Source organism: Pagrus major, chromosome 5, assembly GCF_040436345.1.
Source record: "Pagrus major chromosome 5, Pma_NU_1.0".
In the NCBI taxonomy this organism is placed as follows: domain Eukaryota; kingdom Metazoa; phylum Chordata; class Actinopteri; order Spariformes; family Sparidae; genus Pagrus; species Pagrus major.
In genome coordinates this window covers 11279553-11304973 of record NC_133219.1, presented here as the reverse complement: position 1 = coordinate 11304973, position 25421 = coordinate 11279553, and the positions used below count along the sequence as shown (strand labels likewise).

The window sequence follows — 25421 nt, the reverse complement described above, 5'->3', positions numbered from 1 at the left end:
TCTTCGTTAGGCCCCCACCCTACCTCCCCAACCCCTGTATCGCGCATCCAGTTGTGTTGTGTATGATCTCCTCCACAAACAACCATCCATTGTTATTGTTAAACATTGTGACACGCTTTAACCCTGATTGATCTTGATCTCCGACACAAATAATAATGTGATTACAGGCTTTTCTCTGCTTCTCTCTTCACAGCAGTGGAAAATAACATTAGATATTTCCTTTCATGTTAATCGCCTTGGTTGGAAGTATACCTCGGTGCACCAATAGGCCTCGGTAATGCCTCCTTTCTTCTAAAAAAAACATCCAAAATAACCTATTTGCAGCACACCCACACACACATTGCTTAGCTGTGTAACACCGTTATTCTGCACCCATCAAAGCCTGGCTTGCTTGTCCTGGTGCAGCGATCATTCCTCCACAATAGCGGGATAGCATTACTGTGCTTTTGAAAGCATTTGCATGGCAAAGCAATAACATGCACCTTGTAAATAAAGGAATTGATCCTGTTCATCGCAGGTTGGATTTCCTGGATAAAGCTGTGGGAAATGGATCCCTATGCCATCTTACTTCCATATACAGGCTGTGTTTCCTCATCCTCAAGTTTACTTTGCAATAACTGTCTGCTTCTTAATCTTGTCTGTCAGGCTGTCAGGCAGCACATAAAAACGTATGTGGTTCTCTCTGCTGCGCTGGTTACTTGGCAGACATGCTGATTAGTGCCAGTTTGTCTTTTTTTTCAACATGTAGATACCCAGATAGAAAGCTGGCCCTATTCATTGAGTCCAAGTACCAAAATAGCAATTGCTGTTCTCAATCAACTATGAAGAAATTGGTTTGCATTGTTGGAAGAGGTTGATTAGTGACTTTTTGAGGAGGCTCTTGAAATTACTTTCAAATCAGGCTGAGTTGACAGACAGCTGGTGCAATGTTAATTTTACAGTGTAAGATCAACAATAAAGGATGTTGTTTTTTTTTTTAATCACAGTTCATACTGTATATATGAGTGCCATGCATTTATACCCTCTGGGCCTGCATATTGTTATTCTACACAATAAATGTTTATCTCATCTTCTCTGAATCAAATCTATTCACAACAGTACAAATTGCGGCCGTGCTCTTGGCAAGGTACAGCTAATTTTTCGACGAGGAAATTCCTTGTCAGGAGCAGCCAAGGGAGAAAGTGTCAGTTTGATACCACATGTACACTAACGGCTGTGCGGGAGCATAAGTGTTCGCTGCGCTTCGGTGACGGTGCGTTTGATTTCAACACTGACCACCGGTGATGCCAACCCTGTAGTCCTTGTCTGAGCTGCCTCTTGAGACACGCACATAGACGGCCCTCCCCCATGTCTCGCTGTCAGACTGATGCTGCTGATAGAGAAAGTAGGTGAGAGGCTGGCAGACAATAAAGTCGCTGTATGGTATATACTTCTATCACTTGTCTATTGTTACACTGCAGTTACAGGCTGATGCAGTATATGGGAACTCAGTGTGGGTGTACAGCGACCTAAACTACTATGCTCATCTCCCCCTGGGGCACCTCAAAGGATGCTTGGGCTCTGCGGAAAAATGAGAGGCAAGGCAAGTGAGAGACAGGGAACAGAGGGAACAGAGGGAGGTAGTCTCAGCTGTGTAGGAAGGCTAACCTGCGCCTCTGGAGATCCTGCACCTTTTCAATGTTTAGGGCCACACTGTTGAAACAGTTCAGTGTGACTACTTCTGCTGCACTTTGGAATTCACTAAAGGCATTCTTCATTGTTTGCTATTAAGTGCGAAGTTTGCACTTGAAATATGCATTATTTTCTCAGTGTGGATGGGAGAATATGGTGTTTGTGACCTTGTTTCAGTTTGAATCATATGCCCCACTGTTTCCTAATTTGCCCCAAGTGTATGTAATGCTGAAAGCACATTTATTACACATCAATAATTCTGTACATTTCCTTCTGGAAAACTAATTCTCATAATAGGATTTTGTCAATGTGATTTGAATAATGATCTCAAAACATCCCATTTTAGGCTACTTAACTAAATAGAATATTACTGATTGCAACACTTATCCATGGTTGGGGTTTTGGTAACCTTCTTTTCTGTTTCTTGCCAACAGCCAATTTTCTCTCAATTAAAGCATGATATTAGCACTCAGTAGGGCATAAACAGAAATAACCGTACACCACTGAATATCATGCCTTGATTATGAGCTTAAGAGTGGGTGTACAGATAGATCCAGTTTCTATACTCCTATTAGGCTGCTGTTGTTTTTTTTATGTGTGTCTGTGAGAGAAAGGGAGAGGGAACCACTGTCTGGATGTGCAGGAGTGTGTGTCAGCAAGGAAAGCTGGAAGTTATCAGCTCCATCCTGTTAAAACCTCTGGAAAGGGAGGGTGGGGGAGAAAGAAAGATAAAAGTCACAGGTATAGTAGGAAGAAAAAGTGTATCATTACATTGAGAGCCAGTCAGTGGTGATGCCAGTTGGCCAAAGTTAGCAGGAAGCTGTCCTAGTAAATGGCAGCAGCTGCTCGCAGTTCGAGAGAGCATGTCCCAGTCAGAGGAGAAAAGCGATGGCATCTACATTAATACTACCTTAATGGCCCATCTGGCGCTCCGTAGGGTCCCTGGCTGCGCCACCGACTCACAGGCGTTTGACAGGCAGTCTCCAGCGCACCAGACGCGCATGGCATGCCAAATGGCGGGGAGACGCCTCCGTGGCGCACAGATCTGTCAAACTCTCTCTGACGCTGTAGTCACACAGGCACGGGAAGTTAAGGCAAGTTTTCACACGTGATTGGTTCTTGACATGGATGGGGGGAGGGAGGGGGCAGGCGGGGAATGACTGGCTTGTCTATCTCTCTACTCTGCACCGTCCTCAAATGCAAACACACATATGCACACACAGACACCCTCCCACATACACACACTCTCCATACTAGATGCTAAGTTGCCATGACCAGATTAAACCTCAATGAGAAAGCCAGGTTAAGATTAGCCAGTGGTGGATTCACTCTGCTCTGATGGCAAATGGAGATAACAAATATTATTTTTGCTGCGAGTCACAGCCTCTCTCTGTAAACAAATACTGGAACAAATTGCTTCATTGGAAGAAATTGTGGAAGGTCTTATCAAAACACCACAGGGGTTTCTGGCTATAATTGGCATAATTGGTTGACAGAGTAGGCTGCAGTCCATGATGTGGCACAGTGATGCACTTTATGATCAAGGCTTTAGGTCTATGGTTTGCCCTTTTCAGATACTTTGAGATACTGGGCAAGAAGTGCATTACTTAATATGTAAACAACCAACAGTGAAGGGTCCACTTAAATGTTGTGTACTAATGTGTGTCAACAAATCATAATTGGATCAAACTGTATATTTCCTAATGACAGGCCAACCTCATTTAAATTATAGTAGGGCTGAACAATAATATAAATATTATCGAAATCACAATATTGCCAAGTGTCCAAATATATCCAAATGGCAGGAGCTTCACTTTCTTGATATAGATAAAATATGTCACAACATACCATTATAAGTGAAGCATTGTTGTGTTACAGAGGCCTACAAGTCATACTCGTCCGACCTGAGGGAACATGCTTTTTTGGTACAGACCCCAGAAAAAATCAGATCATTACATTTACATTACAGATCATCATCATTTTTATATTTTTTTCAGTGAAAAGGAAATGCAAGATTTACCATTCACACTTGCAATATCTGTCAAAATAATGGAAATATGATTTTTGTCATTTAGCCAAAAGTCATAGTGAGTAAGATTAGATACTTTATTTGAATCAATTATACCGTCATTCAGAATAATCCTGATTAAAATCAACCTATTTCCTTGTTTCACCACCTTGTAACTTGTGCCGATAATGTCATCTAATAACATCCTGCGTAAAGGGTTAAGGAGAAACTTAAGCCAGTGGATGATCTCACCCGAATTCCTCCTGTGCCCTATGTGCTTGGCCTTTCCATCAGCCCCTGTTGAGCTGCACAATACTGGCACAGTGGAGGTTTCCCTCAGAGCAGGTCACATTCTGCAGTACCCACCAGCACAGATCACAGTCCCAGAAGTCTGAATCACACTGCTGCTGGGAAACTATGGCGTCTTTCTGTATGAGTAAACTACACAGAAAAAGTACAGCAAGAGTACTTTAAAACATTTGCTACCATTCTTTCTCTCACACTTTTTCTTAAGGACATTTTGAGAGATAGCAGCAGTTCAAAAATGGAACGGAAGGTTCTTTAGAAAATGCATTTCAAATGGCTTATCCAGTAGGTAGCCCCAGAGGACACCTCAGGGATAAACCTTGGCAAGAAAGGAAGATAGAGGGAAAAAAAGTGAAATTGGAAAGAAGACACATCCGTGACTAAAACAGTAGAAATATATAGAGAAAAGGTATCCTCTTAACCTGCCGACGCCTCTTCAGAGGAATCACAGGGTTCCATATCAGTATTCACTCTCTGAACATTCTGCTGTGTTCTGTGTTTATAGAAAAAGCCTAGATCCGCTGATGTCTCTTGCCCCAGACAGTCTCATATTTAGACAACCGGTGCAGGTGATTTCCAAATGACTCACACTGCTGTTAGACACTGTCCTACTTTAGTTTTTTTGTTTATTGGTGTGGCTGATGTTGTTCTTGAATTTAAAGTAAATCAGTGGAATCGTGGAAATGTGCATGATTTTAAATAAGGGTGTAATAAAAAAATTTCAATCTGAAGAAAAACACACAAAACTAGTGAAATTGATGTCAAGGAGCGGTTGGCTGGACAACAGCTGCCAAGTTTTGTGTGCAGGAGGATGAAGGGAGGAAAGAGATGGAGAGATGCGGGCTGAAAGGAAAGTGGTGAGGGAAAAAGGGAGGAATCAGCAAAATGGGTTCGGGGAGAAGAGCAGGAGGAACTCTTCAACTTTCGCTCTCATTCCCAGATGTGTTGTAGGCTAGATGTAGCCTTTGAAGAGCTTGTGGCAAAATAGGCGAAATATGAATACACGCACTCTCCACTTTCCCTCTCTCTCACATACTTCCTCTTTTCCCCTCTTTCTTTTTGCTCCCTCTTTTCGAACTCTCTCCACATCTCCCTCTCTTTATCTTTCTCCCTGGGCATCTCCGTTCCTTAGTGGCAAGCCCAGCTGGGGGGTTTCTGTGGTACTGTAAGTGAACCTTCACTGTCTCCTTCGGCAGGCAGCTGTTCCTGCACAACACACAAACACGCACATACTGTACTGCTTTTAGCCATTCTAACTAATGTTTTCAAATACTCCCATTCTACTTTTTTTTTAATACACAATTACATATGTGACCCGGTCAAAAAGCTCTGCAAAACAAACATCTACTGTTAATTGAAGCTGAGATTTCCAAACTGAAATCAAAATTTTACGTATGATTTTCAGCAGTACCAGAAAAGTGCAGGACTCTTTCCCATACCATGACCAGCAGTTGCAATTTACTCTAAAGCCACTAGAGGGAGCTTACATTATGCTGTGGTCCCTCATGTGAGGACTCTGTTTTATAGTACTGTTGTTTAAGCAAGGTGGCACAATATTTCATATGTTCCCCATTCTGTCCCTAAATACTATCAATTGTGCTTCATGTTTTTGACAATGTAGAGATCATAGCCTCTAACATAGACAAGAGACAAAGATATAAATTCCCTTCAAACAAATACAATAATTGCATCTCATGTGTTTGTGTTAACACATATATCTGCCAGTGTGAGTCTACGTGTGCTTGTGCGGAGGTGATAATTCTACAGTTGCTCAGAAGCTCATGCAGGGTGTATAATGACAATAACAGAGAGCATGTCTAGGCGTGCTTTCAATCTGCTCCCCAAATGTAATGAATCTGAGCAGAAGTCTGGCCATCTCAACTTGATCAAAACCACGAGGAAATCTGCAAATGATTTATTATGTCCTGTGGAGAGTCATCACTTACACATGTCAAAATGATGCTGAGCTGAAAATTAAAAGGCATCTTTCGTCACCATTATTTTCCTAATATAGACAGAAAATGGTAGCGGGGAAAGCAATTCAGTCAGGACGGTGGAGGAAAACTGTTTAATCTGGTTCAATTTGAAGCAGATTTCATTATATTTGGTCTCTGATCTCTTCCTCAACATAATGAGTCAGTGTTATACAATGATATAAGCAATTTGAGTAAGAAATTTCAAAAAGCTTTAATTTTTTAAGTTTTTTTTTAAATAGTCATTCTTAAAAAGTACAACATATCAAGCATTTCTCAATTTATTTCAATATTTGCATTCTTATCATTGTGTGCACATCCATACATTTGTCCATACTTCATCATTTTATGCACACCTATACACATGCACATTTAACCCCATCTCACGTGCACCTTTTGCCCTCTTGCGTTTCATCAACCTGCAGAAGACTAATGCATATTGCCAGTTAATCATATTTTGTCTGCCTCTGTCCCTCCCTAATAGGAGTGGGTTGACATGACAGCATCTGAACTAGACTCCCATAGATGTCCTGCCATAACGTTACACGATCTTCCCTCTCATGTTACTGAAACATGCTTGGCCGATGGGATTCACTGTACTCTGCGTTTCCCCTCTCCTCCACTCCTCCTGGCCTTTTCCTGTGACAGGGCTGCCGATGATACAGATCCACTGTGACATTTTACATTGTGCTCCCTAATTGCAGCAGCTGATAGTGGGATAGCTCAGCATACAGCTGCGTATTTCCTCTTTTTTTCCCCCCACCCTTTAGCTTTTTTTATGTGGCTTGCACGAGGTCGTGTACTGGATTAGACTAATTGCATTGTTCAGATGTTGTCTGATGATATGCCATTAGGTGTTTCTCCCAACTGTACAACTCTATCCGCAGCAGCACTTCATAAATGTAAAATCTTTTTTGTTGCTAATTTAAAATCTTCATATCCAACATTTACATAAGTGAACAAAGAGTGTTTGTGGGCCAAAGTCTTGTTGTCCATTCCTCCCTTTGCTCTGGTGTTGTGTCCTCAAGTGTCTCCCACAGCCTGCGACTCTGAAACTGAAAGCCAGAATAAACCTGTGTGACAGATGCAGCTCTAATTATACAGTTGTTTTAAGACTGTCAGGTTGCAGCGAAAAGGGAGCCAGCCATTTGGGAAAGTGAAGGAGGAGGGTATAGAGTAGGAAGAGGGGGGTAGAGGGGGACGATTTGATGGACGGACATTGTAACACCAGCATCTGGCGATAGCTGCAGCTGCCGTATCGTTTTCCCACTGCCAGCTTGCCAGCTAAATAAATATTGCCACGATCTGTCTTGTACTAGCAAGTGTAAATTACTTTAACACGTCAATAACTAGTTTACAATGATGTTTTTTCCTGCCATTTCAGAATATATATTGATTTCACATTGCTGTTAAATGGCATGAGCACTGTTTCCCTCACCCTGTGCTTTGTTTTTCACATAGACTCCCAACGAACTTGGCAGGAACAGGAGACAAAAGGGAAAAACTCTATCGATCATGCAGCTTTTCTACCTTTGCGCTATCACTCAATGCAGTATTCAATTTATCATACCTAATATTGTGCTATTTATGATAGAAGATACCACGTATTTTTGTTAATGGCGAGAGTAAAACTCATATTTGTGACTTTGTTTTTTATTTGGTCTTTTTACACTTGTAAGATGTAATTATGTATCTGTATAAGCTCTTTGAGCCATCACCATCGACATTATGCATTTAGTGTGAAAAAGTGCATCTACTTTTTTTGTTGCTTGTTAAGTAAAGCTGATTATAATCAGCAGAGAAGACATACAGAAGTCTTTAGTGTCAAAGTTGCCAGTATAATTTTCCATTATACTGTATAATTCAATTGTATAATTTCAATATCTTAATGATACAGAGAAATAATTAGTCAAGGAAAATGATTTTGTAAGAGACAATTCCTACAATATACATTTTCAGTGTGATTTGTCAAAATAGACAAAGAAGCCATAGAATGTACAGTATGTAGAAAGCGCTGTATGAGGCTTCACGGTTGTTTTTTGTGTGGATGAACACATCTGTGCGTTATGAAGTGGGAGCATGCGCGTGTACGCACCCACGGAGCATCTGCAGGCGTGCTTACACTTCTATATTGTGTGTGTATTTTCATTCATCTGGGTTCCTCCTCGCGAGGACAGATGTTAGGAAACCCACAAAATCAGAGCTGAAGCCGCACTATAATCACCGCGATTTTAATCAAGGTCTCGCATTGTGACCCACTTATTTTCTCACAGTCCTGATTGCACTGCAATGCAGTGACGACTAGCATTACAAAACTGTAGCCTGTGATTAACCTTCACATCATATACATGTTCCCTAACCAGCATACAGCGAATCCTAATCCCAAAATTATACCCACTTGGACTGGAAAACCTCTCCCTTTGTCAAATTTAAACATTTTCCTCCCTCGTCCTCCCATCTTGATATGATACAATGATGATGTCTGCTTCCTGCATATGAGCAAATTGAGGTATGTCCGAGTGTAATACTCAACTGACATGTTTCAGTCAGACAGAATAATCTTTTTGTGAGAACATGCCAGAACACTGGATGACTTACATATTTTTTTTCCTCGACAAGTTGAAACTATTCACAAAGTACAAATAAATCAAGCACACAGAATTCTGTAATTCTGTTAAAGGCTTTTGTGAGAATAAGGAAATATTCTAACCTTCTTTGCCACTTTTCACCAGTATTATAATTTTTACATCAGTGATAATAAAGCAGATTGATTATTCATTCTCATGCTTCAACACCATTTAATTGTGTAGCTAGAACACTCCAACTCGGGGTCAGCAGGGCTCTCGCTCATTTACACAAAGACGCGTCAACACACACACAGACACACACAAATTCAAATAAATCTCTTTCTTTCCTTCTCTACCTCACAGATGCTCTCACTATGCCTTCTCAAGGGGGCCCCCAAAAACATGCCCAGACTGGAATTTGCCAAAATATCCTCTCTCCTATCAAACACACACTGTGCCCCGTCGCTGTCCCATATCACTTATTCCTTCAACATCTTAATTAATACCCCTTAGGAGGCATAGCACCATGTACATCCACAGAGATTCACTATATTGGTGGCTACTCCCTGTAAACATTCACCAACAGATTGCTGTAGTTCTTTTCTTTCAAACCACATCACTTAAAGGTATACTATACAGGATTGGTCGATTGCTGTTTGTAAACACACCATTCAAAGGTGCAGTAACCGATTCAGGAGAAAGATAGTCAATAGTTTACTCCAAGGCCATCAAATACCATTGCTTGGGTTTGGTTGCTCTCTGATGCAAAGAAACATCCCCAACACAGCAAAATAAGGGCGGGGGGGGGGGGGGGGGGGGGGTTTCTCTGCAGAAACAAACACTTATAGTGGGTCATAAGTGATGATTGAGAGAGATTTAGTCTATACATTGTTTTTTTTAGGAAATTATGCATAGTCTACCTTTCACTCCATCTCTGTCCCATTCAACAGCAACAGATTAAAGACACTGATTCATGAGTAATTTTCAGATATCATGTCCGTGTATGTGCCCATTTTTCCACATTTTAGTTCAGTTCTGTCCACATTTCCTTTTATATGGATTAAATGATACATTATTATTTACTCTTGTTGGGAAGCTTTTACAATACTTACAGTAAAGTAACGAGTTTTCATCAATTACCGAACAGGCTAGTTATTAGTCTTTATCATCATTATAGAATACAGAACTGAGCTACTGTGCTGTATCAATCTTACAGCAGAAGTGGAAACACACCCGTCATTTCAAAATAAAATTTCTAACCATAGGCCTCTGAACATATATGTCTCTGAATGTGAAAAATTTCACTGCATTACAAATAGTATATTTAATTTCTTCCAGGGGCTGCGGGGGGTCAAGTGCCGGTGCCCTCCCCCAAGGCGATGGTAGGAGGAAACACTGCATATAGTATGCAAACACTTGAGTTCGTAGTCTTTGTGAGGTGCTTAATCTGAGCTATTGTTTATCAAGTAAACAGTCTTGTATTCATGACATGGATAGAGCAGTTTTTTGTGTTTTTTTTTATTTGCATTTAGGGATATGCAAAGTATTTATTAGTGTATTCTTTGATAGCTTGGAAGTTAAAGAAAGTTGAACTGATATGAAAGCAGAGGGCTTTTAAATTTCACCCACTTGACCGCCACACCACCTTTACCATACCTGCAGATCTGCAAAGGTCTCCATCCCCATGTCTGTCTCCTCTCGCCCTTCCTGCTCCTCCTGTTCACTTGCTAATGGATCGCTGTGGTTTCCAGGGTCTGCTCCAGAAATGTTCTCCTGTGGAGATCTTGTAAGAAGTGCCCTCAGCTGGTCCCTCCGTCTGCCATTAGGCCTCTCCACACTTTTTATCCCTAGACCTCTGAGACCTCAAACTGCCAAATGAGTTGAATTATGGCCAGTTATGTGGAATGGACCCGGCGTCACGGGGGAGAGGCCTGAGTCAGTGGAACTAACCACACTCCTGACCATTAAAAGGCAGCCTGACACTGCCTCTTCATCTTTCCCCCTGCTCTCAAAGGCCGGCACTGCAAACCCATGTCCCCCAGAGGAGAGACACAGTACAGCAAACCAACCAATGATCCAGGCAGGCAGCCAGCCAGTCTGTCAGGCGGGCAGGAAAGCAACCAAAGCACCAATCTCCTCCATACTCGAGCTCCCACATCATTAAATTTGTTAAGCTCTTCCTGGACTCTCTTTTTGTTTTCAGGCATTTCTTTTTCTCACCTATTTCTGCCCTACATTTTTGCCCTATATATTCACCTGTTTCTCATCTGTCTCTTACCTCTGTTCTTCAATCACCTTCCCTGCCAGTTTTTCTTTTTTTTCTCTCTCTCTGCCCTTCAGCTAAGTGGGTGGGGTTGCAGGGTTATAACCACACAAGGTTAATTGCAGCAGCTAAAACAAGCATGGCGGCTAGGGCCCCAGCTACTGTATAAAGGAGGTCATCTATAAGTCAGGCAACCCTCACAAATCCACTCACAACATCTACAGTCAGACGGATGCTGATCACACCAGCCCTAGACCATGGTTTGAATCCGTCACAGACAGACACAGGACACACATGCACGCACAGACACACTTGAACACATGCACACACACTGCACAGAATTTGATCTGTCACAATAACAGGGGCATCATGACATGATGGATACAGGCCTTTTTCCCCCCCTCTTCTCTCCCCCATTCTGCCTCTCTCCGGTAATCTTGATGCAGTGTGTAATGTTTGCTGTAGCCGGCGGCTGAAATTGAATGAGTGATACAACCAGAGGTGCTGGGATTACCGTGGGCAGAATTGATGCTATCTGTCCAATGATGTGTTATTTTGTGGAAGTGAGGCAACAAACCGGAGAGAGAAATGGTCGCAGCACTCTGTATGATTTTACAGTTTAAGTGGTGAAAGACAAATAGAATAACAGTGATGTGCTAGCAGGGGTTGTAAATGGTTGAATAATTTTCCTCGATTTCAACATTCATTTATCTTTTCTACAGTCTTTCGCAGGGCTTCGCATGGCAACTTGAATGCTATTTATCCCTCTAGTCTACTCACAATTGCAGCATCAGCTAGCTCAGCGTGCATCTTTAGAGGTGAGACAGGTTGCGTCCAGTCTCTACTCCTCTAATAGGGTCAGCTTGGAAAAGGGTCAGAGGTAACCTAATGACACCTGCGATAGATGCTTCTTCCTGGAAGCCTAAGCTAAGGCTGAGCAGGGGCTGTGCTTGTGGGAATAAAAGTGCGCTGCTTTAAGACTCAGCAAGCTGTGCCCGGGTCAGATGCTAACCATTGAAAAGACTAAATTCAGCTCTTTCTGACAGTCTGGGGCACTAGCTGAGGGTCCAGGGCTATTGTTGTGGGGTCAAGTTAAAGCCATCCAGATTGCCAGAGCAGCTGACAACCATTCATCACAACTTCAGCAACAGTTCAGCACTGTATATGTGTAAAGTTCTGCTTAGGTAGGCTAAAGATGGACAAAACTTTTAGTTTTCATTTTTAATGTATTTTAATCTTGAAATTGGTTGATTTCTTGTTATAAGGTATCCCTGAAATTGTGAAGGTACATTGGTGTTGTTTATTTAGGTCATGTGAAACTCTGTCAGGCATCAATTTGGCCAGGTACACCACTCACAGTAGTGAGTCAGTCACCTCTCACTTTGCCATGGAAACATATTCTGGATGACACTGTAACAGAAAAAAAGCTAATCTGGTTTGGTTGAATGCATTGATTTGTATTGAGCTTTGCTTAAAGCACAGCTTCGGCTTCTCTTACACAGTTGATCCATTCTCTTTACAATTATTTCTCCTAATCCATGGAAACTTACTTTTTCTTTAAAACTACCTTCTTAGGAAACACTGCTCAATCACTCCCTTACTCTCTTCCTTTTGATATACAGTATTTTCACAGCTCTTTCTTCTGTCACTCTTTAATTTACAGTACTGTACGTGTTTGTGTGTAATAATTATATGTTTTGTGGCTGGCAGAGAAAGACTGTGCTGTTGAGAAATTAAATAAGAAGGGCTATTTTTCTCCCCTATGTAAACAGCTGGCAGCATCCCATGCTTGCACAATTAATGGGCATCTAATTGGCAATAATCATTTTTACTTAAGCAAATTTAAAATAGGCAGTTGCCCCTGGAACAAACAGCTGTTGGTGGAACCTTCTGGCAACATAGTGAGGATGTTTGAGGATGTGGTTGATCAATGCTTACAGGAGGTGGTCCATACATGAACACTTACATACCAAACTGCTGGCACACACTTGCACAAGCTTTCTCTACCGAAATCCATTAAAAGTGCTGAAGGATTTACTGTATGCTGCCTACAGGTGCATTTGATGAAGGCCATTTAGAGTTTTGAAGACAGAAATGTTATTTTATATCGAGTATAGATTTACGTAGATGGATTTGCATACATCTTCATCCTCCTCATGTTGAACATGGTGTATAGAGTCTAACACAATGTTGAGGTACTTTCAAGGTTCTTATACTTTCTTGCAGTTAATTTCTGTCAGGTTATCAATGTTTCTTACAGGTCTAGAACACAGTGAATTATGTGTTAAGTGTGTTAAATTAGAAAAAGTTACGCAAGTGGAACTTCAGTTGAAGAGAGGAGTGCATGTGCCTTAGTTAGAGAGGCAGTACTTAAACTTTTGTTGAAGAGAGGCTGTATTATTTTTCTGCAATGATTTCTTTTCAACCATATTGTTTTTAACATACTTGTTGAATCCTCTATTGACAGCTTTTAAGGTCAGACCTCTACAATGTGAATCTATACAGTTTTGATTTCATTCTACTGAAAGCAACCTCGCCAAGGTCGTGATTCAATAATAAAATAATATGAAGAAGTACATTACTGACAGGAAGGACAGAGCCTTCTGGCTGGCATACAAGCAGGCAGTGAGCAATGAATTAAGCACAAAATTGTGCTTAGCCATATAACTCATCTGGCCAGGAGTAACTCAGACTGAAAGCCAAATAGGACACGAAGAAAAAAATGTCAAATTGTAATACTTTTAATAAAGGTAGAGAGAAAGGCTCTTCGACATTTGCTTTGGGTCTTTTAACATAATGCACAAATTAATTTACATGATGAAGTCTCTTCTGCTTTAAGCCTTCCCCTTGATGAAAGGTGAAGGGAAAGAGGCAGAGAATGAATGCGTGGGAAGCTGAAAAGTAATGTCAAACAACCTGATTGTGAGAAGGAAATGGATTAAAGGCATTGTTTGAGCTGGAAGAGGAGGCACCTTCCATACTGCTGGCTGCCATCTTATCTCACCCCCCAACAGTGGTCTAATCTGTTGGTCGAGGACGCCTGCAAGTAATTTCTATCCGTCAGACAGACAATGGAGCTGCCACCTTGTTGTTCATCACGGATTACTGTACTGTGCATCCTGTCCCGCCCCTACATAGACCACTGACAAAGGACTTAATTGAATATCCGTCCATGGCTAATTTGTGTGTGTTCCATGTGGGAACATGTGTAAACACAAACTATACAAAAATACATACAGACTTGTTTTTTACATGCATGCTCCCTACAGGTGCACAAATCTGTGTGCATGTACGCCCTACAGGAATTTATTTTGCGGCTACTTGTTCATTTACTCTGATGTTGAAAGTCGGATATTATTACTTCCAATCCTTATGGCTAAACTGTAAACAAATTGAATGGACCAGATTCAATTAACTCTGTCTAACCTAACATATAATTACATGAAAGCACAGAGTGAGGAATGGGAGATAATGGAGTTTTTTACCCTTGAACCTTAACCCTACTTTTCCCATTTGTTTATCAAATTAATTTAAGCCAGTAGATTTGTTTGCCTGGGCTTAAATACATATAATCACCCATTTTAGCTTCATATTACACTTGTGCTTAAGCTAATTAATCTTCAATGTTTATCATGCATAAACAGTGATGGCTTTGCATTATACATTGATGGAAGCAAGGGTCTCTTAATTTTTTGTCAAAAATGTTAATTATTTAGTGCCATCACAATGTACTCATTGTCCAAAGGCAATGATGAATGACATTGAATGACATTGGTCTTAATGGTGGCACATTGTTGAGTTATTTTGCTGGGAAGTGATTGGATTTAAAAAGACAAATCTGAACAGTAAAAATAAATAAAAAAATCTATGTGATTGTGTGCAAAAAATCGGAGTAATAAATTAATAATAAAAGTCTAGAATTTTGTTCATGGAAAATGTCCCTGTTTTCTCAACTGGGGAGAATGTCTGTCCAGGTTTTCTGAAGTGACAGCTGTGCTTCATCTCATATGATGATGTGTTAAACAAAACACTGCCCACATGTTTGCCTTAAACTAAGTAGCCCTTAACTGCTTGGACAGACATCAGGCTGTTGCACTTTATGTATTTGTTTATTTTCAAGATAAGGGGCCTCTTTTATGGATAAGCAGCTGACGCTCCCGCTCTGTCAAGCTGGGACAGGCTGAGGGAAGATAAAATAGAGTCTGTTAATCTGGTGCTGGTGAGCAGAAAGAGCGATGTTATTGACCTACGCTGGCAGCAATGTGTTTCAATTATACACCGCCATCCATTTGTCAGGCAGGCGGAGCGATGGGGGGGACACGGAGTTCAGGCCTGGGTTAGAGTCATTCTCCATCACTTATGATGTGTCTTTGGAAAGCACTTTAATTGAATTACCCAATTTATTCTTCAAGCAACAATGCCCTAGCCCAGACCCATGACGTGAGACAATTAGATACAAGTTTAAAATCAGGCAGTTTGCATACTTCATCTTTTCATGGTGTACACAGGGAAGGAGACGGCTAACTTATGGTAACTTTCTTCCCCTCCTCATCTTGAATGAATTCTATTAATGTGAGTGGTGTGACTCTATCATGACAATTTTATCTTAACACCTTCTTAAAGGCTGCTTGATGTACAGCTTCATGAAACCTATATTATGGTAAGTGGTGCTGCCTGCGTGTTGCTACCCATCCATGTGCACCATGCATATGCGTATACCATGCTTTGGCTAAGTGAGCAGTTGAGACTGTAATATATTGTACTGTATAAGCAACTAAAAGATGACTTCAGTTGATGTAGAAGCAGTTCACCCCTGACCAATGCTGAAACTTTCCAGGATTGTTGCTAATTCATACAATCCATCACAGACCGAGTATGAAATGCACTCTACATTAAAATGATGGCTCCTGAATTACACATCCAAATGTCTACATCTGTCTTTGTAGTTAAAAATGCTGCATGTGGAAGGCACGTTGTCAAAACCAGTGCAGTTGTTCAGTTGAGTTTTCCCCTTTTGTTCATTGTGACAAACTTTTAAGCAGATTTCCTTGAATATTTTCCCTGATATTTGCAAATTGCACATGGTTGAGTGTGATTAATTCTAATCAAGTTCAATTTATTCTGGTGGAGCATCTGGAAGAGGCCTAAGTGTTGCCTGCGTTCTGTCTGTGAGCTGTCTGACAAGATGGCTAGGCTGTCGATCACCTCAGCCCCAGTTCCAGGTGTAGGGAAGGTACTTGTGTCAGATGCACACAGGCCTACTTGCACTCTGGCCCTCACACCTGGTTGTTCACCAAACTCTGATTGTCAGTTCATCCATTTTCACCAAGACAACAAGTCCCGCTGTCTGCTTCCACTATTCGTGTCTAATCAACAGCGTTGCTCTCCCAGTATCTCCACAGCTCATCTTGTTAAGGGCGAAGAATAGTGGATAAAAATGTACTCTCTATAAGCATGTAATGTACACCAATTATGTTAATTTGCAGTGTTGCAGATGGCCCAGTGTTGATTGCAGCTTTAGGATCAGGAGAGGCAGTCTGAAATTTGAATGTGGGAGTCATGTGACACTCATTACTGCACAACCTCAACCAAATATCCCTTTGTCACTCGTCATCCATCTGTGCTGACTGTCTTTGACAGATAAGACTATGCAGAACTCTAGGAAGCGAAAGAGTTGCACAACAAGCAACAGAGAAACACTATCCTTAGTTTTAATTGGCAGTTCCATAGTTAAGCTGAATTTGGGTGTGTTTTCAAGACAATGAGTAATATGAGCAATAAGTCATTTAAAATGGCAGTGATTGGGAGATAGAGGGGAAAAAACCAAGATAACAAACTAAAAATAGATTATACTGTCTTTTACAAAGTAATGGCGCAATAAATACAGTCTGAATAATGACAGTAAATAAAATAATTTAGATTTTTGTCATTTCCCTTTGACGGTCTCCCTCATCAGGATATTGATAGTTACCCACTCATAACATGCTGGCTCCAGGGGCAGAAGAATCCGCTCCAAATGCCAGTCCTCTGTGGGAACTGTGACATTAGAAGTGTGCCAAGGTGTACCGTGTGTTAGGAAAGCATGTGCACTCAGCTGTAAATTCGTCATCTTCATCAGCCGCGATGCTCTTTGTTCCGGCTATCGAGGCGAGTCAGTTTGTCCCCCTGTATTCTGTTAGACCATGCTAAAGTGAACCCATGCTGATGTCCAAATGAAAAGAGTCCTTTTATAAAGCCACGGCCATTGAACTCCAGAGACAGAATATAGCCTTAAGTCCTGCAACCTTTGTGGCAGGGGGTTCCTGCCAGGCATCATTCCTGTTTAGTGAATAAGTGGGGTAATTATGGTGCGGTTGGGGCCGTGCAGCAAATGTCACCAGCAGATAAACAGTAGGAGCAACCCTTCCGTAAAGGCCTGATTTATCCACCCTGGACCCCCTGTAGCCTGCAGAGGAATTAGGAGCACTTGGGTGTACAAAACAAACTAGCTTCTCCTGATTTGACTTGAGCTCAAGGATGCATATAATTGGCGAAACAGCAGTTAGAAGATAAGGCTCCAGGTTAAACCATATTTGTCACACACCAAATCTCTGATGCTGGTCTAAAAGGCAGCTGCTGGTTTTGATCTTTGGATGTTGGGCTAGGATAGTGTGTGAATAATATCCACTGACGTTGTAGAGATTTGAATATTTCATGCCGGATTAAAGTAGTTTTAATAGCTGCAACACATGATGTAATTCTATTCCTAAACTACTTATGGGAACTACAGGTGCAAAATAATCCCTCACACTTATGGTTTTATGTATTGCTATTAGGAGAAGTGAATCTTAAACTTCTCTCCATTCCAAGTCCCCTCCTCTTATTATCCCTGATTGGTGGATGAACCCACATCCATTGCACTCCATTAAAGGGTGCCCACTCACGCGTGACTGCAGTGCGGCCTTTATAACATCATGAGCCTGGGGAAATGGGAGAGCCAGCGAGCGTCATTCCATTACCTGCTGAAATGGATGCCCCTGTATCTCCTCCTTGATTAGCTTTGTCTCGAATAACAATGATAGCTTTAAGTGTGTCTAATTGAGGCCGGGCTCGCCCTCCCTCTCTGTGTGAAAGTGCTTACTCATTTTGTCTGTCCTTTTAATAATTACATTATCATTTTACGCCCCTGCCGGTTCCTTGGGAAGTGGGCTGGCGCTTGTGTTGAAGTGAAAGCTCATTATTGGAGCTGAATTATGTGCAGTTTATTGATCCCCATGGTGGATTATGGTGCTCTAAGTTAGTCTAGACAGAATAGTTAGCCAGATGACAGAGAGGAAACATAGAGCCCCCAGGGGAAAGATCCCTGGGCTCAGTTAGCAATTAATGCCTGCCAGGTAATGGAATTTAAGTTTACACTAAATCCACCAATGCCTTGACATTTGAAGTGCCTTATAAAAAAACATTAGCCTAATGAGACGGTCGAGAGCAGGAAAGGCATTCTTTTACACACCGTTCCTCTCCCACACACTTTCTTTTATTTTCTCATCTCATCCCACACAGTTCCCCTTCTATCGCCACTCCGCGATACTCCAATTGCACTAAAAACATTGAAAAATAGTGTATGGTAATGCTTTTTGAATGTATTTGTTCCTCTCTTGATCTGTCTGGAGCAAGTTTGATTGATAGGCTTTAGTTGGGTCCATTTCCCAGACAGGCTTTGCTAATCTCCATCTTAGGCTGGTTGAGGGTGTTTGAGTGGGGAAAAGGCCAAAGTGCTGAGTAAGAAGCCAAGCAGGGAATTCATCTCTATAAAGCCGAGGGTCCGTTTTAAGGCTATCCATCATTACCTTGATCAACATGCCACATTACCAACAGTATTGCCTCCCTGCCATCCGAGGCCAGCAGTGGTTTGTCCTTAGGTGGCAAGAAAGTCTACATCAATGAAATGTCAAACACCAGAGTAGGTCATTCTAAACGTGACTTGATCTTACTATATTAAAATTAAACAATTCAAAACCATAGACAACTGTTGAAGTTGTAAACTTGAAGCAGCAGTGAGCGCATTCATTGAACATACTCATATTTTTGGTAAACAATAAACTGAACATCCATTTGCAGGAGTTACCTGCGCTCATGTACTGTTCACAGAACCTGGCTGTAAATGGAAGATGTTTCATACATAGCAGCGTTATTATGGATCCCACTGCTTTTCTTAAAGACCCATCCTACTCTTCCTCTGATTAGCCGACAAGTTACAAAATGGATAAATAATCACAGACGACATTCAGAGTTGGATTTATCATTGTGGATTTATTTGACAAAGTCTCCAAAACAACGATGACGATATTGTTTGCCAAATGCTCCATTTTAACATGTCCATACTGATGCACAGAAACCTAGGTCTATAGAAATCTGCACTTGAGAATGTTTTTTAACAGTGTGTGTTTGTGCAGTTTGCGTGTGAACCTAAGGCCAAAACAGAGAACATTTTTGTTTGCAAAATATCTGTATACATGTGGACAAGACCCTACTTAAGAAATATAACTTATTTTACCATAAAAATTTTCGTAGAACAAAAAAAGCCAAAAAATCTCTCGTTGTCTAAAAAATGTTGTCTAAAAACAGCCATACAACAGCATTTATATTTTTGTTTTATTTATTTATTTTTTTTAAGAAAAATTAAACGTTATCATGAACCTGACCAAACATTCAGACTCAGCTTGACAAATTTCAATACTTGCCACAACAGGCCCATTTTAGTTTGTGTCAGAAAAGTACCTCGTCTGAGACCTCGTCTTGGTGTCTGTAGAGAGTTGGTCAGTTACTTTTATACATGGTGGATTTACTGTACCTCTCAATAAAATCCATGTCCTTCCCCTTTAGATGACAAAAATATGGAGCTCACATGTGTTGGTGTTTCGGACACACATTGATACATACACACACTTTATTGGGGCAGACTGCCAGTTTCTAAACTCTACATTAAAGGATAGCCTTAATGAAAAATACTGGATAGTCAGGCAATGTGCTGCACCTGTTAAAGCAGCCTTGTACATCCTGGGAGCGAGACAGGGAGCCAACAACTTTACCCCATAATGAGGCCAATATCTAGCTCAAAGGCTTTCTTTGCCTTTTGTGTGGTTTACGGTGTCCTTGGCTCATAAGCCTTGATAATGTTAGTAAATACATACAGGGGCATGGATAAACTGGGCTGTAATCCACACTACCTCTAGATGGAAGAGGAAGGGAGCGATATGGTGGAAAGGGAGAGGGGAGAGGAGAGAAAAGCGGCTGATTAGACTGGTTTTACTGCTCCTCTGCCGACCTAGAAAAACACAGCAGCCCTGACCTTGCATAGCAGTGCCCTTATATATCTAATGATCTCTGAGTACCTTAATGATACAATGTGTTCTCTCTCCCACTCTTTCCCTCCATTTTGCCTATCCTTCTTTCATGCCTTTCTCCCCCTATTCCCTCTCTTTTAGAACACGCACGATAGTCCACATACACACACACACACACACACACACACACACACACACACACACACACACACACACACACACACACACACACACACACACACACAAACACAAGTACACAGCCTTGAAAACCCCAGTCAGCAGTTTGAGCTTGGAGTCTAGCAAATGAGCTGTCCTATTGAAATAGAAAGGAGAGTGCTCTGTGCTGCAGAAAATGCTGCTATGGCAAGCCTCACAGAGGAGGGACGGAGGGAAAATTACTTGTTCGGACAAAGAAACATGAGAATGTCCTTTCACTACAAATGTACCAATTTACATTCAGACAGAGCAGATTACATCCATTTCTTCCATACTTTATTTCTTTCTTAAACTACAGCCATATCTCATCTCATTATCATTCATAAAACACCACTAAGTGCTCTAAGTATTGTAAGAGGGAACAAACCTCCAATTCAAAAAAATGTATTTTTCCTCATTGATTCAGCATTCTTTCCTGTGCGCCGAGGTGCTCCATTGGTTTGAACACTCTCCCAGTGAGGTGGGACTCCTGCAGTGTCATAGTAGGGGTAGAGTTATACAGCTCGGCTCCACTGCATTGAAGAAGACTAACCAACCACAGTATCCTCTTATAATCTTGAACCGGGCTGCTGAATACTGTGAGATAGTCTCCTATTCCAACAAGAATGATTTTTAGAAATGATTGCTGATTGATGGGCAACTTTTGAAAAAAACATATATCTGAAGTCTTCATTATACGTATGAGTTCCCCGGCTATTTTGTCAATGTGTTGAAAACAGCTTCCAGAGGCTTAAGTCATTCATTCTTGCGTCTAATTCCCACTCTTTGACCACTTACAGCACAAACCTCCATTTGGTCCTGGTATTCCCCTTCTCGCTCTATCCGCCCATAGTAATTAAGATTCCATTCTGCTCTGAATAGGAATGTTAAGATGGAGGGTTATCACAGGGCTTCTGTAGGCTCACCCAATGAAACACCTATAGTGACCTCTCTGATTTACCCAATAGGGCCTCCCCCCACCTATCCCTCTCCCCCTCATGGCCGTCGTGTTGTGTGGTCTCCTCTCTTCAGTTCTCTCATTACTCCCTGCATGAAGGCCTGGGAGGTGGGCGGCAGGGGAGGAGTGGGGTGGCTACAGAGGAGGGCTTCTGTCCCTGGATGAGTGAGTGTGGATAAGAAGTTGTTTGAATTCATAATTGTGCTCTTGTGAAGGGGGAGATTTGTAAAGCAAGGCTGGGTTCATTGTGTGGCAGTGCGAGTCCGGCGGAGGGTGCGAGCAGCTCAAAGCTAATGTAATCTACGCTATTAGAGAGGGTTAATTAGCTGCTGAACTGGAGCCTGAAGAGCAGGCAGAGAAGGAGAGACACAGGGAGCGAGACAGAGAGAGAGAGAAGGAGGGCGGGCAGTAGGGATAGAGAGGTCTTCAGGGAGTCATTAGAGACTGCTTGTTGTAATACAGCCACACAGTCAATAAGGCTACTCCTCTGAGGAGCAGAATAAAGGCGAATATAGACGTAGAGGGAAAGAGTTTCACACTGTGAAAAATATCTGGATGTCAGAAACTCTGCAACTGGACACATGTTGGAAACCACAATTGATGGATTAATCACAAACTCAAACATTTTTTTATTTTTACAACCAATCCCAAATTACCTAGGCATTTATCAGGAAAGTCATTATTAGTTTCTGTAAATATAAAAAAAATACATGCCTCGTCACACAACCTTGAATAGCTTTGTAGCATTACAGAAAATGTCCTGGCACTCAGGTGCTTCTTGGATGGTCCCATTGCCCGAGATGGGAAGTCGTACTTTCGACTTCGGTGTGTTTATGAGTTGTAAGATCATTATGTGGTAATATGAATGCTACAAAGAAGCGTGTTGTATTTTGTTGCTCAGTGTTTAACAACATGTTGATAGCTATTTGAAATTTGAAGCTTTATATTACAAACTGATTTTGTCACAGACTTGTTCCTGCACCAGTACATTCGCTAAAACCACTAAAACGTTGCTTTACTTGTTTTCAAGGTTAATGCTAATAAATAACTTTTCTAACTAATCAAGGTCACTCTACGTTGAGAACAGTTACAACCAAATACAATATTAAAAATGTATATGCAATCATGAATTAATACAAACTTATCTCACCATCAATTAAATGTCTACATTTATCCTCCATGTTTTGGTGTATATGATGACGATGTCAAAGTCTGTGAGTTTCCGAGATTTTTTTTCGGACTTCAGAAGGATGTACGTTATGATGTTGGCATGTTAGATAATTACTTAAGTTAGACACTGGACATAATAGCATCTACAATGCTAAGGATGTGATGATTCTTCCAGTGGCCTAAAATGGAAACCAGTTCTCAGATAATTTTGTTTGAATGTGCTCTGGTTTCAGTGATGATCCTTCAACTTTATGTCACTGTGGTTCCAAAAACCTTTTTCCAGCTCAGGGCTCTCATATACTACCTCAACACAGTAGCTCTAACCTTTTAAATGCCATTCCAGATGTCATTGAAACACATTTAGTGAGAGCAATTCCAAGAAATAAGAAGTATTGATTTGTTGAAAATGATATGAAGCTATGGAACGCCTAAATCATCACAACAATCCTTTAAATGAAAGGACTTAAAACCAACATGCGGTATGTGTTATGCAGGTACAATTCTGAGCTCAAAGTAGCTCCAGTGAAGCGCTGCTGAAAGCTAGCAGTCTATTTGTATTTATCACCGTGTCCTCTAGTAGTCCATCCTGTCCTCGGTCTCTTGTCGCCCTGAGCAAAACTTCACTTAAGATGGGTAGTTAGTGCCTGTTCCCTTGGCATTTTAATGCAGATTAATTACTTTCCCTGGCCAAAGCGATCCATTTTTGTTTGTTTGTGGATGTTTTTAGCTTTTTCTTGACCTTGGGGTGAAGAAAGAGAGAAAGAAAAAGAGAGAGGAAGAAAAAACAGCCCTCCACAGTAGACTTATACCCTCAATTTAATAGCCGAGTGAGGTGTTTCTCCAGCATCATCAGATCAATGGAGAGTAAATAGCCCACACTTCTTGTTTCACAGTGCAGTATTGATCTTTTCCTCAGCCTCGGCTTCCCTTTCCCCGGCATCTCGTGTCTTTCAACCCCTGGGACTGTGCTGATTGCCATAGATTGGACAAGCTAACAAGCGCATGATGAGGAACCAGGCTTTCTTTTCTTCTCATAGGCTGTTTCATTTTTTTCTTTGTGGCACTGGCATGAACACACACACAGACAGACAGACATACACACAGGGACTTAAAAACATCAGATCTACACAGCTCAGCACCATAAAGGAGAATGCTGTTTCTTTCTTGTTCCCTCTGTTGTTCACGTTGTTCTGTCTTCATCTACACAGAGGATCTATTGTAGCTGTGGCTGTCTTTGGGATATTTGCCAGGCTGATGGAGTATACCAACTTAACTACAGAGCAACTCAGAGATGCAGTGTGTTTCTTCACCTCACTGGGAACTTTGTTTTTTCCAGCTGGCACCACGTTTGTTCCAGAACCTTCCATCATCCCTGAAAATATCTCAAGTGGCCTGCGGAGAGCGACACACTCTGTTTGCACTGGAGGACGGCCGTGTGGCGGCATGCGGGTAAGTTCAGTGTCAACGCAGGAGACAGTTTGCCGAAGTCCAGACCTGAGGGGAATAGGAGGAGAGATGAGGAGGCAAACCCCTCCCCACATGCCACTACCCCCCTGATATTAATGCATAAGCAAATTAGGGTCAGGGAAAAAATCGAAAGGTTGTGTGCATGTGTGTGGGGCACATTGATGAGAAATCATTTGGGTATTTAAACTTTGCCTTTTCAGTATGTGTGTATGGGGGTGGATTTGTTTGTGTGTGCGCACAGGCTTGTGTTTGCGTGTCTCTTCATTTCTGCTCAGCATGCAAAGTTGTAATAAATCTTGTTGAGTGTTGGAAAGAGAGCTTCATGTGCTGCCGGGTGGCTCAGGATCAATATGAAGTATGTTTATTGAACCCAATAGTTGTGTTTGTGTAGAAGGGGAATAAACCAGCTGGAATAAGTGATCAGCTGTGCTTTTAAGGCTCATTACCAGCCTGTTGGGCATATAGATCTGCTTTTAAACAGCCCTGTGGATTGGACAAGTTTATGCCTGAACACAGCCAATATGATATACTTGTATATTTCTGCATCGTATTTGATCATCTACTTAGTATTTCCAGGATTCACTTTTTTCCCACTACAAACTTTAAATGACTTTTCACTTGCAGCGGGTTCTTTTTTTAAAATATAGCTGCACAAGTGTGGCTGTGTTATTAAAAAAGCTTTATTTAATTTGTTTATTTTTATGTAGTTATTTTTTCATAGATTTGTTTTCTTTACGGTTTGTTTTAAAGGCAAATGATAGGGCTAATATATTTGGATTTAGGAAAATATGAGTGATATTTTGTTCTACTCTCTTTTCTAATTACTTCCTGTTGCAATTTCTCTAAATCTGATCATTTTAAAATCTAGTCTGATTAGGTGTTAAGAAAATCAGTAGATCATTTTCTATGGTTAATTCTTAATAGGAAACCATATTACAGCCATCATAATTGAGATGGATATTTTTATGTGCATGCGGCCAGGAATTATTCTTTAAAATTAAGTCAGACTAAAATAAGTAATATCTGACATACATTTGAACACACAGATTTGAGACTACTAAATGAATTAATGTCAAATAGAACAAGCAAACAGGAAAGTGCAGTCAAAATGCATAGCAACAGTATAGTGTTGATTTACAGTATTCCTTGAAAGATGAACTCATGGTGTGCTTACTCTTGTCTTGTGCTGAGATGAACTGAAATATATTCATATGTGGACTGAAAGAGGAGTTAGGAGGAGTGGAAATCTACTTGTCAGACTCACAAACAGGTTTGTGCGAAAAACAAGCTAATAGGCTCATAAAAATGTTGACAAACAGTCCAAGCACGAGACAGTGATGCATTCAGCTCAGTCAGGAGTGAAAAACAAGGATTGAAAATAACTTCAATTATGATATTTAGGTTTGGTCTGACAGCTTTAGTTTCTGTTCACTTCCAAATTCAAAATAACATTTCTCACTAAATTAATCAATACCGAAGGTGGTAATCCCTGCTACCTGTCCTTATTTCCGTTCCATTCA

General features: G+C 41.1%; 1 protein-coding gene across 3 annotated transcripts in view; it reads left to right on the top strand.

The window, feature by feature from the left end:
• Positions 1-25421, top strand: part of LOC140996310 (uncharacterized) — a 301135-nt gene that overhangs the window by 50000 nt on the left and 225714 nt on the right. For all 3 annotated transcript variants that reach the window (XM_073466666.1, XM_073466664.1, XM_073466667.1), the window contains exon 6: positions 23771-23883. In XM_073466666.1, the coding sequence (XP_073322767.1) occupies positions 23771-23883 (113 nt within the window). The remainder of the gene's footprint in view (positions 1-23770; positions 23884-25421) is intronic.